Source organism: Neopsephotus bourkii, unplaced genomic scaffold, assembly GCF_033783945.1.
Source record: "Neopsephotus bourkii isolate Nb327-2 ecotype Australia unplaced genomic scaffold, CSIRO-AGI_Nbou_v1 NB_1433, whole genome shotgun sequence".
NCBI lineage: Eukaryota > Metazoa > Chordata > Aves > Psittaciformes > Psittacidae > Neopsephotus > Neopsephotus bourkii.
In genome coordinates, this window is record NW_026901910.1 from 174,963 (window position 1) to 188,837 (window position 13,875).

General features: G+C 50.6%; 1 protein-coding gene across 1 annotated transcript; it reads right to left on the reverse strand.

The window, feature by feature from the left end:
• Positions 1 to 284: 284 nt before the first annotated feature.
• HYOU1 (hypoxia up-regulated 1) lies at positions 285 to 13,538 on the reverse strand. The gene is made up of 24 exons (XM_061368237.1): positions 13,434 to 13,538; positions 13,207 to 13,300; positions 12,426 to 12,504; positions 12,010 to 12,164; positions 11,833 to 11,909; positions 11,186 to 11,367; positions 10,664 to 10,779; positions 9,709 to 9,892; positions 9,165 to 9,299; positions 8,234 to 8,316; positions 8,002 to 8,134; positions 7,480 to 7,667; positions 7,180 to 7,318; positions 7,008 to 7,068; positions 6,223 to 6,305; positions 5,600 to 5,788; positions 5,248 to 5,444; positions 5,005 to 5,092; positions 4,282 to 4,404; positions 3,794 to 3,927; positions 3,230 to 3,314; positions 2,509 to 2,761; positions 1,320 to 1,409; positions 285 to 808 (listed from the first exon to the last, which is right to left on the reverse strand). Exons 1-24 carry the CDS (start codon positions 13,501 to 13,503, stop codon positions 750 to 752), a joined length of 2,997 nt encoding a protein of 998 aa, XP_061224221.1. The 5' UTR covers positions 13,504 to 13,538; the 3' UTR covers positions 285 to 749.
• Positions 13,539 to 13,875: the final 337 nt, after the last annotated feature.

Sequence of the window (13,875 nt, forward strand, 5' to 3'; positions counted from 1 at the left end):
CCTCAATCAGCCCCGGTCCGTCCTTCCCGCCGCTGCCATTGGCCGCCGCGCTCCGCCCCCCGCCCATTCACCACCAGCGCTGCCCCTTCCCAGCTCTTTATTTTCCCATCAGCTCTACACAAGCGTTCTGCCAGCCCCAGGTTTCGGGCTCCGCTACAGCGCACGGACAGAGATGACTTTAACAACCACCTGTGGGAAACACACCCTCGTATCGTGCAGCACCGAGCGGCCGCCCCCTGCGTCTGCTGCACCTTCCAACAAGTCCAAATGAGGAAACACCCCAGCATTGGAATCACACAGTCCCTTTAAGATAGGGCCTCACATGCAGAGACACCACCGTCTCAGCGACAAATGCTCCTACATCGATCCCATTTATCTTCCCTAGAAGGGGTGTGGCACAGAGTTTGTGGTCCAAGTTACTCCCTAAGCTCCAGATGTTCCTTTACAGCTTTCTCTCCACAGCAAAGTCACTTTGGTGACTTCTGCACAGAAACAGACAATTCTCAGTGGGCAAAGAGCCACCTTGAAACACGTAAGAAAACGAAAACAAACAAAAAAACCACCCCAATTCACTAAGTTAGTAGCGGCAAAATCCCCAGAAAGGAAATAAAAATTTACATCTCTATCCCACTGTGCTGTCAGACTGGTGGCTGTGTTCCATTTACACCATGACTAGCCATGTCCGTGATAAAAACAAGAAAGTAACCATGAAATAAATAGCTGTTGACACTAGTGGGATCTCAGGGGTGTTATAACTCATCGTTTTTCCTGCTCTCTCCTCCAGCTTCTCTCTTCTCTCCTTTGGACCCTGTGTAATGAAGTAAACTCAGTCACACACCGCAAGCATTTACAGTGTACAAAGCAGGCCCTGGCGTTCACCAGGTACACACCGAGCTCTCACTCTGTGGTACAGAGGTCAGGGAGAAGCTTTGGGGACTGACACTCAGCTCCAAAGCGCTGAAGCCATTCCTGCCCTCCTGCTGAGAACACTGCTGTCCTCACATGACAGAACAAACACATGCCTGCACATCAGCTCCTCAGCAAAGGCAGGCATGCAGCTCAGGGCTGGCTATGAACTGCAGCCACACAGGCTACTGGGGCAGGAGGCAGCAGCAGGCCAGAACTTCATGCTGAACCGTGAAGAGGGGAACAATAAGGAATCCAAATTCGTGTCTTCCTCCTTGCACAATTAACAACCAATCTGCAGCTGGGGCTTCTACCACCCCACTGCCTCCTACAGCCAAAACTAGGGGAAGAAGCATGCGGAGAGCTTGCACTTGCAGCTACCGAGTTTCAGGCTTAGTCAAACATTTACCCACCGGAGTCTGATCCAGGCTCGCTGTCTATCGCTACTTGCTCAGCTGCAGGAGGTTCCACAGCTGGACCAATATCTTCAGGTTTGTCTACATCTAAAGCAGAAACAAGCAAAAGTGAACAGAGAATACAGAGCAGGGTACTTGCAGGCAGAGGAGGCCACCAGCGGTGAGGTTTACAAACAAGCTGTGGCTCCTCAGCGGGACTGCAATAACCCATTCTCACAATGGGTCTCTCTGTGACACTCAGGTGTCACCAAACTGCTCCTCATCCCTCACTGCCTCTGCCTGCCAGGCCTCACATCCCTGGAAGTCCTGGAGATTCACTGGTTACACAACAAAGGCCAGGCCCCTTTGGAGCCGTGACCGCAAGCGGGGTCTCATACTCAGGCCAGAGGAGCCAGCAGGGACCTCTGCTGCCAAACAGCTGCCAGATGTAAAAGGACCAGCGTGCCCAGAACCCAGGCTTCTGACACACTTCACAAAGTCCTCCTGTCCCAAGAGATTTTTTTCTTGTCTAGGGTCCATCTAAGCCAGAAACCTTCCTCATTCTATTCTTTGACACAGGACAGGACATGAATGCTTGGCTCTGGATACCCAGAACACAACTGATGGCATATCTTCCTTCTAAGGCAGCCAGCCAGCGAGACAGATACTGATTAACCCTCCCAGGAAGTTTATAAATACTCTCTGTTCCTTCACAGAAAAGCACCCAAGCCACTGGTGAGGGGAAAAGGACATTGCCACAGCTAGATTTCCCCAGCTACCTCTGAAAATTAAGAGGATCATTTATTCCTACAGTTAACTATTGTCTTAATTTATTTAGCTCCGTTTCACTGGAGATATGAGCGTGTTGCACTGGGGGGGATTCACCCAGAGGGGACTGATTGCTGCTCGGGCAGGTGGTGAGCAATTGTGCTGTGCATCACTTTATTTTCTGAGCTGTCATTGCTTCTCTTATTGTTTCCTATTATCATCATTGTTGGCATTATTTCTACTATCACTATATTTTACTTTACTTTGATTATTAAACTGTTCTTATCTCAACCTGTGGGGTTTACTTGCTTTTGATCCTCCTCCAAATCCTGCCCTGGATGGGGAAGGGGGGAGTGAGCTAATGGCTACATGCTGCTGAGTTACAGGCTGGGTTTAAACCACAAGAGAAGTATATACACATCCCCCACCTGCTCCTTACCTTCTTGTTTCCCCTCCGTGGGAGGGATAGTGCTCTCGGGCTCTGAGGCTGCTGTAGCATTCCTGCCTGAATCAGTTTTCGTTGTGTTCTTCTCCTTTCTGGGCTTGGGTTTTGCAAACTTGGCCTTATTCAGAAGATACTGCACTTCCCTGTCCAGGGCTGCTATCTTGAGCTCTATATCTTTGGACAGCAGGATGGGCTTCTCAGTGGGAGAGAGCTTGTTCTGTTCAGCCAGCGTCTCGTTCTTCCAGATCTGTAGGAGCGACAGGAAAAAGTGCTTTTAAATCCTTTGGGTTCCAGGAACCCCTGTATATCACAGTATCCCAAAGTGGCTGCTCGTGGACCTTCTAACTTACTCAGGATAACACTGCTCCCTGCTACACTCCCACCAGCTTCTTAGTTACCCAGATGTGGGGCAAAACAAAGAAACAAACCCCTCAAAACCCAGCAACTGCTTTTAGAGCCTGTAACTGGGTACAGTGGTAACCACCACTCCTGGAGATGAGTCTCGGCATACAACTCAAAACCCATTATCCCTCCAAAGCAGTCTGGGCTCAAGCTGGGCATTAGAAAACGCCAGAATGCACAAAAGCTTTGCTGGTGGCACAGAAACAAAAGGTGCACACTCTATCCCATGGCCTTCAGTGGAAGGCCAGGACAGGAAACAGAACCCAAACCACCCCCCCACCACCTCCACAGGAACTGTTTGATCCTTCATTACCGTTGTTTCATTGATGGCTTTTTCCAGTGTACTCAGTTCCACCTCTGTGAATATCTGGTCAGACTCTGGGATCATTCGGGCTCCCCTTAAAGAGAAGAGGTTTATTTTTGTAAAACCAATCAGACTGTACTTGGGCAACTCAAGTGTTTACAGCTCCAGTAAGTACAGTAAGAGAAATACCACTGCACACACCAAGCAAATAGTCCATTTTACACTTATGTCTCTTGCACCTGCAGGAGACACAGTCCTAACCGATCTCTGGATGCTAAGAATGGAACACAGAGCCAGCAAATGCAGCTATCATGAGATCAGAAAAACAGGGAAAGGCTAAGGCCGTAAGACCAAGAGGGAAAAATCTGATTGCAAACAGTGTGTAAAGTGGAGACTTCCCGTCCCCTATTTTAAACAGAGCTTGGGTGTTTCGTTAACACCTTCTGCACAGCTCAGCACTAGCAAGGAAGGTTTTGGTCGCCTTTTCCAGACCATGCTCAATCCAGCTGCATGCTGTTGGCATCTCTTACATTACCAGCTGCACAACAATCCTTCCCAGCAGCTTGCTCTTACTTGAGGAAGATGGTTGAGTGGTTGAGCAGACTGTCCAGGGCAGCCAGGCGTTCCGGCCACTTCCGCCTTTCCTCGACACGGAAGAAGAGGTTCCTACAAAGCTTCTTCAGTTCTGAAAGCCTGTCTTTCAGCTCCTGCAAACAGGGGAGAGGGGAAAGGAGACAAATCAGTTTGTCTAACACGGTAAGCCTCAGAAGTTAAAACTGCCGGATTTCTCATTCTCTCTATCAAATACACTATTTCACTACAGTAAAAAGAGCCATGCGACTAAGCTGTATGCGGAGTCAACAGGTTACTGCTGAAGCTGTTCCAGATGCACACATGGCTGCAAGAACTTCGTATTTTGTTTTATGCATAATGCACAGGGGAAACGAGAGCTTGCAAAAAACAGGTTACAAAGGATCAAGGTGGATCGATCCTCAGTCAGCCTGTGTGGTCATTTCCACGTCAGGGACAGCGCCTGGCATCCTGAATACACGCAGCAGTACCTTAGTTGCAGCTGCATAACCCTCCTCCTCCATCCAGCTGGAAGCCTCGCTAAGCTTTTTGGAAATCTCTTCTCTCTGCTCCTCTGTGGAGACAAACTGATATTCCTCTTGGTAAAGCTTGTCCTGCAAAGAACAAAGCAAGCCCTCCTGTCAAATATCACTGAGTGTGGAAGCATAAAACCACCCAGTCACCCCCTTGTGACCGGGCCAGACCGTGGACTCCTGGGGTGCTGCCTGCACTGGCCAGGAGATCCTCACTTAACCCACCCAAATCCAAGCTCCTGCTCCCAGCATTACCAGGAGCATGGTGGTAACACAGCAGGTGTATAGACACATGCACACCAGGCATGCGATGGTAAAGCTGCAAAAACTGTAATTTCGCATGCACTTAACATTAGTTGCCTGTTCTGCACAGCAGCTCTTCAGAAGCTGTAGCTTCTTTATAGCCTGAGTGCAATTGTTCCAAAATGCACAGATGAGGACACACAAGAGATACTGTGAACCTAAAGCTTAATGTGTTACATATGCTTTGCGAAAGTCTTCCTTTTATATCAAGTCCACATGGGCCTGGCAGGCCTAGAGGTAATGGAAAAATGACTGAAAGATGAAAGCTGGGCTCTTCAAACCGGCTTCTCCCAGCTCCCAGCATACATATCAGCCAAGCTGCACAAGACACTTGCACTGCTCTCCAGGCAATCTCATTTCTTTATATCCCTCTCTTACCTGGGTCTCAAAGATGAATGACTCCAAGCTGTTGGCCGATTTCTCTCTTTCCTGTTTCTCTAGATCTCTGACCGTCAAGTCTTGGAGTCTAGCACAGAAAGAGAATAGAAATCAAAAGTAACTGAGCAGCACATCATATGCATCAGCTTCTGATGACAGCAGTGCTACGTGAGCCACCCCATTCCAAGGCAATTCACTTCTTTTATCTGGAGCTTTAGCCCAGCAGAGCCATTTCAAACATACTTTTTCATCGAGCTCTTCAGTTCGTCCTCCAGCAGGTCAGGCACATCGTTTACATCCAGCTCCATGGTGATCTCATGCACAAGCTTCTGCTTCTTGGGTGCTTTGATCTTCTCTTCCTCTGTTTTGGTAGCTGTGCTGTCACTGGAACTTTTGGACGGTTCTTCCTCTTTTGCAGTTTCTCTATTTTCTTTGGGATCCTGTAACAGGAAAAGTACATTCTCAGGTGAGGGAACAGATTTGCAGGTTCTCCAACATTTTCCAGCACAGGACAGAAATGGGAAGTGTTCTCCCCAGAAAATTCCACTTCTCAGTCACCTAAATCACAGTCCTGTTCCTTCAATGTGATGCTCACCTGAGACTCCAACTTCTCGCCTTCTTCCTTTTGCTGGGACTCTTCTCTGGGAGGGGCAGTTTCTGCCTGGCCTGACGACTGCTGCTTCTCTTCTCCCTGCTCTTCACTGGCACCTTCCGCACTGCTTTTTGGGTCTTGTTTCTCTCCCTGCTCTTCTTTCCCTGTTTCTGCTAGGCTCTCTTCTTCTTCCTGGTCACCACAGGCAAGCAAAGGGGAAACCAAACCAGTTCTTTTAATGTAGAAATTCCATGTAAATGTTTGTTTCACAGACGACAGAACTCTCTGCAAAAACTGTACGTAAAGCAAGGAACCTGCCAGACACCTGCACAGGCAACATCTGGGCTCAAGCTTATCCAGAGAGCACCAGGACAATCTAGAAACAAGAGACTTCCCCAGAAACAAGTCCTGGAACATTAGTCCACCCCAGCTGGACTTCCCAGCAAAAGATCACAACCTTCTTTAAACACACATTAAGTGAAACTCAAGAGGAATACAACACTTTCTAAAACCAGTTAAACCCCTCCTGTGCTGTCAAGACACCTTCAGTCCTGCCTACATCAATCACTGCCTCTTCAGCAGCCAGAGCAACACCCATGGGCTCCCTCCTGCCCACTGGGACCCACCTGCACAGGGTCTGTCAGGTTCTCTCCGGTCTCTGCTGCTGGGCCACCACCCCCAAACAGGCTTGAGATGGTGTTTCCAAGTTCTGTCAACAGGAGACAAGAAAATCCCAAAGGGTGAAGACAGTCACCATCAGCCCTCAGTTCTTCCCCCCACAGCCCTAATGACCACCAAGGAGCTCCCCTGGTGGTGTAAGTTAGCTCCCTGCACTCCAGAAACTCATCCTTCCCTGGCCTCACTTTGTGGTTTTGTGTACTTGAAGCGGGGTGTCCACCACTGCTGTAATGTGACCCAAAATTTGCAACTTCCACTGAAAGGCTTCAAGCTCCAACCTGTGGCTGCAGAAGCCATCTCTGCACCTCCCGTTCACCTCAAACACGCAGATACAGGGGAAATCTGTGCTCTAGAACCTGAGCAATGCAAAGCACAGATCATAGCATCACAACCCAGGCAAGATGGGAGAATGCTGTGGGGCTGTGGATGCTGGATTTCCCTTCAGGACAGACCTCCTGAAATCAGCAGCTGTGGCTGCACAAAGAGGAAGCAACTCCTGCTTGCAATGCATGCCATGGCCACCTTTGGAGCGTATGACATTTCTGAGCTCCTGGCAGCATCCAGCAGCCACTCAGAAAGTGCTTTAAAGTACTTTGGAGCTGTTTGGACAATCAGAGGCTGTGGCTGCTTCACTTCCACACCCCAAACCCAAGGAAACAGTGTGCCCGCAGTTATCTCAGCCACTCCAAGTAAACCACAACAGTCAATATGAATACCAAAGCTCAGCACTTACTTGTCAGCGTCGACTCCTCCTCTAGCTTGTCTTCCACCAAGGTCTCAAACACAGATTCCACCTTGGAAAGAGGAGCACAGAACTAGTTTTAAGCAGGGACCAGCAACACCGGAGAGAGGGACAGAACTGGAAAACACATAGGCTGACAAACATCACAACAGATGGTGCTCACCCGGTCAAGACTTAGAACTCCACTCTCATCCATGTTGAAGTGAGCTTTGATGCCTTTGGATTCATAATCCGAGTGTTTCTTGAAACTGTCTCCAACTCCCTTTAGCCTCACGGTAGTGAGATTGAGAGCACCAAAAACCCTGACAACACAGAGACAAAAAGCAGAGAGAAAACTCAGGATAACAACGCTGCAGAACAGCTAAACACCTTCCACAGTCACGGCTGCAGTGACGGACAATGCACAGAGCAAGTGGCCATGGTCTGGTTTGCTAAAGCACAGAACGATCTGGGCTCAACTCACTGCATGTCATCGTGGGTCAGGAAAGACAGATCTCCATAGTTGACGTAGAACTCAAAGTCGTCTGTGTAGCGGTTGAAAGTGATAACTTTGCGCTGCGGGTAGGGTGCCATGCGCTGGAACAAAATCCTCTTGTTGTGCTTTAAACTCCTGGATTTATCATCCTCCTCAACTTCACGAGTGAACTCCACCTGCGTCACCAACAGAAAATGCATCTCAGCAACTCCAGACTTCCTCTGTGGCATCTCACATCAGAGGTTTCTGTAGCGTTTGGCTGCTCTGCCTCACACAAGAGTCAGGGGACAACAAGTGCTTCTCAGCAGCTAATGTTCCTATGCACCCAGCTTCTTGGATATTACATTTGTGTAACACAGAGGATTTTCTTCTGCTTGCTTTATTAAGATTGGCACAAATATCTCCACAGCTTCCTTGCTGGAAGGAAACTGGGAGGTTGCCTGGAACATTTCTCCCAGCACAGCCCCATTTACCCAGACCCCACACACAAGAAAGCAAGCCAAGGGTTACCTGGATAGGAAACACAGCAGCATCTCGAACAATGAAAGGCTTCACCTTAAAGGCTTTGCTCAGAGCAGCTGCCTGGTAGACTGCACCCATAGCTGCAGCCTCATCTGCATTGATATTCTTGCCCAGTTCTTCTCTGTGGAGCAAAAAGCAACAGGTGTCAACTCTGCAACCACTGCTGCAAGCAGCAAGCTGTCAATAGGAGACAGACTAGAAGGGGGCCTCACATACTCACTTGCCCACAGCTTTCAGCAAAACTTCCTGCACTTTGGGGACTCGTGTGGCACCGCCAACTAGAATCACCTGGTCAATTCCATCCTAGGGATTGGAAACAGTCACCTTGTCTTGAGAAAGCAATTTTGGACAGCTAAATTCAGGGCTTCCTTATGCGTCCTTCCCCAGTCACCACACACTGATGCGGTGCTCTGAAAACACCCACACTACATCCTGCAGTCCCAGTGCAGGTCAAGGCCTGACAGATCTCAAACAGGCTGACACAAGCTACACCAACAGGAGGAATGTGGAGTCAGGCCTGTCAAACAGGGACAATGCGACTGCTGCTTCAAGTCACTTGCTTCAAAATTACACAGACCATAGTTTAAAGTCAGAGGAGGCAGTGACTCAGAAAGCAAGCAGGACCAGAACAGACGAAACCCAGACTTTAAGAGGTGACTCAGTGTCCTGCATTGCACACCAGAGCCAAAAGATGCTCAAGAGTGCCCTGGCACCCTGCAAGTGAGCATTTAACAATGCAGTGAGTCTCTCCAAAGGACTGCATCACGTTTGGCCCAACCGCAGTCTGCAGTGGGGTTTCTAAAGGAAGCGCTCACAGGGGAAGCCTGAACAGCAGTAGCTCCGTGTCCAGGCTCTTGGAGTTAAAGCTTCATGAGCGAGATCAGAATAGCCCAAGAGTAAAGTTTTATAACTGAAAGAACTCCCTCCTCCAAGCCCTTTGTTTCTGGTGGGTAGCACAGGGAGCCGTGATGGACCTGCTTAACAATGCAGCAAGTAAATTCTCTGCAGCACCAACACCACTCCACAACAACAGCAGGCATCTGTACCTGCCAGCAGTGCTGACAACACATTCACTGACGCCTTGATCATGGTGCAGCAGCAGCTCCCCACTTATTAACTACAGGCTTGTTAATGCATTCCCTTAAACTTACCAGGTTCATCTCGGCACTGCTCAGAGCCTGCTGCACAGGTCCTGGGACTCGCTGGAACAAGTCAGAGCACAAATCCTCAAATTCTTGCCTTGAGACCTTGGCCTTGAAGTCGATGTCATCCAGGAGTCCCTCGATCTGCCCAGAAAAATAACAGCCAGAATGACATTACTGGTGGTGCATTCACTTTGCCTGACTTGCCCAGGGTGCAGACAGTTCCAGCTTCCTAAACACACTGAGGACCCGAACCCTGCCATTGCTCAGGTGACAACAGGAATGTGGATGTAACAGATGGCTTCCAAAGTGAGTTTATTTAACAAACTCCACGTGAATACCTCTCCTCCAGTTCACTCATTCACTCAGTCACCAGTGCTACCAAGTGGGGAAAGGTTGAGGGGCCACCAGTGCTGACCCCACCGCCCCCCCAGAACACCAGGAGTGATGCTCTTCAGCACACCAGCGCTGCAGAGGCACAGCGTTTCCACAGCTCCGTCCCTGCCCCAACCACCCCTCAGTCCTACAAAAGCAGAAAGGCAGAAGGCCAGACCTGTGCCATGTGGTCAGCATTGGCGCTCAGGACGGTCTTCAGGCGGTTGGCCTCCTTCAGCAGTTTGGCCATGGCCCGCGGATTCTTTCGGACGTCTTTTGAAGGGTGCTGACCATTAAAGAGTTTTGCCAAATAGTCCCGTAGACGAAGCTCCATCTCTAAACCTCCAAGAGTACGGTCAAATCTGAGCAAAAGAATAAGCAGAGATGTAAAGATGTAGCAACTTAAACAGGGTTGAAATACAAACTTATTTCACAGATACGCAGAGCAGCAAGCGGTCAAAAGTAGCTGCATTATTATCAGCTGTGATGGACTGTGAAAGAATAAAGGTTGTTTCAGAAATAACACGTCACAATGAAACAAAGAAAAGAAAGATTCACCACCACAACAGCCTCTGAGCAGGAAATGTCAGTGTATTTACAGTAAAGGCCTTATTGCCAAGCACGTCAAACAGCTGAGAAGCTAACGGGTAACTGCCTCAGGTCCCAGGTATTTTCTTAGCCAGAGCAGTGTAAGTGCTTTGGAGTTAAAATTGCCGGGCTGGGTATTCGCAGCACCCCGCTCCATGTTTGGCACCGTGTGAGTGCACTGCGGTTCCACTCTCCTCTAGAAGGACATTCGACTTCTCCAGACTGACACACTCTACTTCTAGAAGATTATATGACATGAAATTAAGCATCAAGGCCTTGAGGCTGTCAAAACACAAGCCTGAAGCAAACTAAGTACACTGGTTCCCTGCTGGGCCTTTGGAAGTTCTCAGTTATCTTCCCCGCAAGACAGTGATACCAGAGTTACAACCAACCGGAGCCTTCTTGCTCCAAACACTTCCCACTCTGCCACCCAAATTACTGTGCTGAAGCCTCACTGCCAAATCCTACATTTAGAAGAGACCATGAAAAAAGTGGTTTCTTTCCTGAGACCTGTGGGTTTTGTGCAGCTCGTGTTGAATTCTTACCCAATGCCCTGGATCTGCAACTGAGGCTGGGTTCCCGAGTCCTTAGTTTTCACTGTCTGATAGGTAACAATAGTACAAACGGTGCTTCCTGCTCCCATGTCGTAAAACATGATATTCTGAAAAGAGAAGCTGGGACGGTGAAGCAGAAACACCTGGATATCCCCCATGAATAAGGAAAGAACCCACAGCCTTCCGAGCTTGATACAGGCCAAGACTATCGCTCCCTGGACTGGCTTTATACCCTTACACAGGACTCTTACTTTGATCAAACGCAGGAGATGCTCAGGGTCATATTTGACACAAGCGGACAGGAAAGCTTTACTCATCCATTCCACAGATCAAAACCCAAAGCTTTGCTCTTTAAGTTTCTTCTTTGCCTTGTTGATGAGCCCGTGAAAACAGGAGACTGGCTGACTAGCAGAGTCCGCTTTAGCTCAAGTGCTTTTGATTTTATCTCCTGCACTTCCTCCCCCACATGCAACCACTTGCTCAGGACTCTCTGTATCTCCCAGCTGTACCTACCTGGGCGGTGGCATTGATGTCTTTCCTCCTAAACACTCCATAGTTCAGTGCTACGGCTGTGTTGTCATTGATCAGCTGCAGCACCTTCAGGTCAGCCATGCGAGCGGCGTGCAGAACCGCTCTCCTCTCCGCCTGGTTGAAATAGGCAGGAACTGTGATCACTGCGTCCTTGATGGGCTGCTCTGAAAGAGTCACAAGGAACACATTTTTCCACCAGCATAGCAACGTGGCAAAGACTCACTGTAATGGGGTGGGTACTGGTGGCAAAGCCAGAGAGTCCAAGGTAAAGACTTGTACAGAATCAATCTTGCAGCAGCAACCAGGATCATTAGGGACGAAACTCTCTGTCCAAGCAGACTTTGTGTCCTTACAGAGCTGCATTTCTGCTGATGACTCTTTCATGTCAGGATACTCTTCAATGCAAAGCTGGGTGGGATCTGGGGTGCCTGCCCCCAAGAATACGACTAAGACCCCCAAACTTGCATATTATAAACAAATCATGACTCCATAGCTGCTAAGGTCCATAGCTGATGAGACCCAACATCCTGCTTATAAAACCCATGGGTTTTCAAACAGCTTCAGTCCCTACTCAAATCCTATATGATACAACACACACAGATACTGAGAAATAGCTAAAGCCTTCTGACCTGCAAATTCCTCAGCCAGACCCCGTGAATAGTTCAGGACCATCCCCAGCATCTCCTCTGGAGAGTACTGTATAGTCCTATGAGAAACAAACAGGAAAGAGAATTACAGCAACAACAGAGCCAGCTGTACCAGCCTGGTAGCTAAAGCCCACAAGGAACCCTGAAGCAGCCACTTACTGGGACAACTTGAAGATAACAGTCTGCCTTTTCTCATCCTTCACCAGTTCATGCTCTGGGAAGCGGGACTGGTACAGCGCCACATGGGGGTTATCCATACGCTTACCCAGCAGATCCTGGAAGTATCTGAACGCCACCCTTGGGGTCCTTATAGACTGTGGAAAGAGAAAGCACATCACCCACCTGCACTGCTGTGGCTTTGCTGCTCTCAGACAAACCTCTCCCAAGCTATGTGGTGAACAGCCCTTGCTACGGGAGCTGGGAGCACATGACCAGTACACAAGAAGCCAGTAAAACACCAAGGAGATGGGAAGAAATAAAACTTCCTAGCTCACTTATCACAAAGGACCCAGCAGTGGCAACACGCACTCTGCATACAGGAACTGCAGTTGGCACAGTGAGCAACAAGAACTCACCATTCCCAGTGCACTGTCACCAAAGAGACGCTCGTTCTCCTTCAAAGCAACAGCCACGGGTGTTTTCCTTCGTGATTCCCTGTGTGGAGAAAGGGGAATAAACCAGTTGAAACAGGCAAGCATTCCATACAGAGCCTCCCTAGTGAGTAAGGGCACTATTCCCATTTCAGAAGATGCTCACATACCACCTACAGAGAAGGCAGCCTCTGTTTACCTGAAGTGCTGCAACAGCAGCACTTCCTTTCACAGCTTCCACATCTCCTGGTGTCCCTCATGACACGGGCAAACCATGGGCTTTACTAAAACCAGACAGACAACTTTCCAGTTCACAGTGGAAGCCGTGGTGGGCACACTGTTATTCTTCCCGTAACACGAGAACTCAGTAAGAGGTGACTCCTTTCCACTCCGATTAATGTATTAGCACACTGATTCGGAGAAAATTCCAGGAGCAAACTTGCCAACAAAGTGCGTGCCTCAGCACCCTGACAGGGAAGACCTCTGCCTAAGAGCTCATCTCAGTCTCCCCTCTGGCAGGCTAAAGCCATTCCCACTTGCCCTGTCCCTACAGGCCCTTGTCCCAAGCCCCTCTCCAGCTTTCCTGCAGCCCCTTTAGGCACTGGAGCTGCTCTCAGGTCTCCCCTTCAGGAGCCTTCTCTTCTCCAGGCTGACCCAACCCAGCCCTCTCAGCCTGGCTCCAGAGCAGAGCTGCTCCAGCCCTCGCAGCAGCTCCGCCGCACTCCCGACACCAGCACCGCGACACGATGGAGGCGCAGCCGCTCACTTGTTCAGGACGATCTCCATGGGCACCCCGGGCTTCACGATGGCAATCTTCATCGACTCGCTGCCCACGTCCACCGACATCACGGCCACGGCCTCTGCCGACAAACCCACCCCACTGTGAGCCCGCTGCCGGAGCGCAACCCCCCGGTTCTACCCGCTCCCGGGCTCCGAGGGGCCGCGCCGGCCGCCACCCCCCATCCCGCCTCTCCCCCGCGGCACCGCACGCACCTGCGCCGGGCAGGCGGCAGGAAAGGAGCAGCCAGGCCAGAGCCCAGCCGAGCCCCCGCGCCGCCGCCATGCTGCTGCTGCTGCTGGTGGTGCTGGTGCTGCTGCTGCTCGGCCCGGCCCGGCCCGAGGCCCCGGCGCCTCGCGCAACCCCCGGCCCGGACGCGGCGCGACCTCATTGGCGCTGCAGCCGGCGGCGGGGCACCGCGCGCACCCGATTGGGCCACGTCGGGGGAAGCCGGAAGCGGGAGCGAGGGGGAGCTTCGGCCCCATTGGCCTGAGCGCGGCGGGGCGGGGCAACGTGAGGGGCTGAGGGGCATGCGCGGTGACGTCAGGCGCATCCGTGCGCGCGGAACAGCATGCCGGTAACGCCCCCTGGCTGCTGAGAGGCGCATTCCTCGGGCCCCGCCCCCGGCGCCTGCCCGGGTCCTAGCGCTCGCCCGCC

Coding starts and splice junctions, on each gene's coding strand:
- HYOU1 (XM_061368237.1), bottom strand. CDS start 13,503: ATGGCGGCGGCGCGGGGGCTCGGCTGGGCTCTGGCCTGGCTGCTCCTT. Junction 9,300..9,708: donor ATGCTGACCACATGGCACAG/GTCTGGCCTTCT, acceptor TTTTCTGGGCAG/ATCGAGGGACTCCTGGATGA. Junction 5,093..5,247: donor CTGAAGAGCTCGATGAAAAA/GTATGTTTGAAA, acceptor TTTCTGTGCTAG/ACTCCAAGACTTGACGGTCA.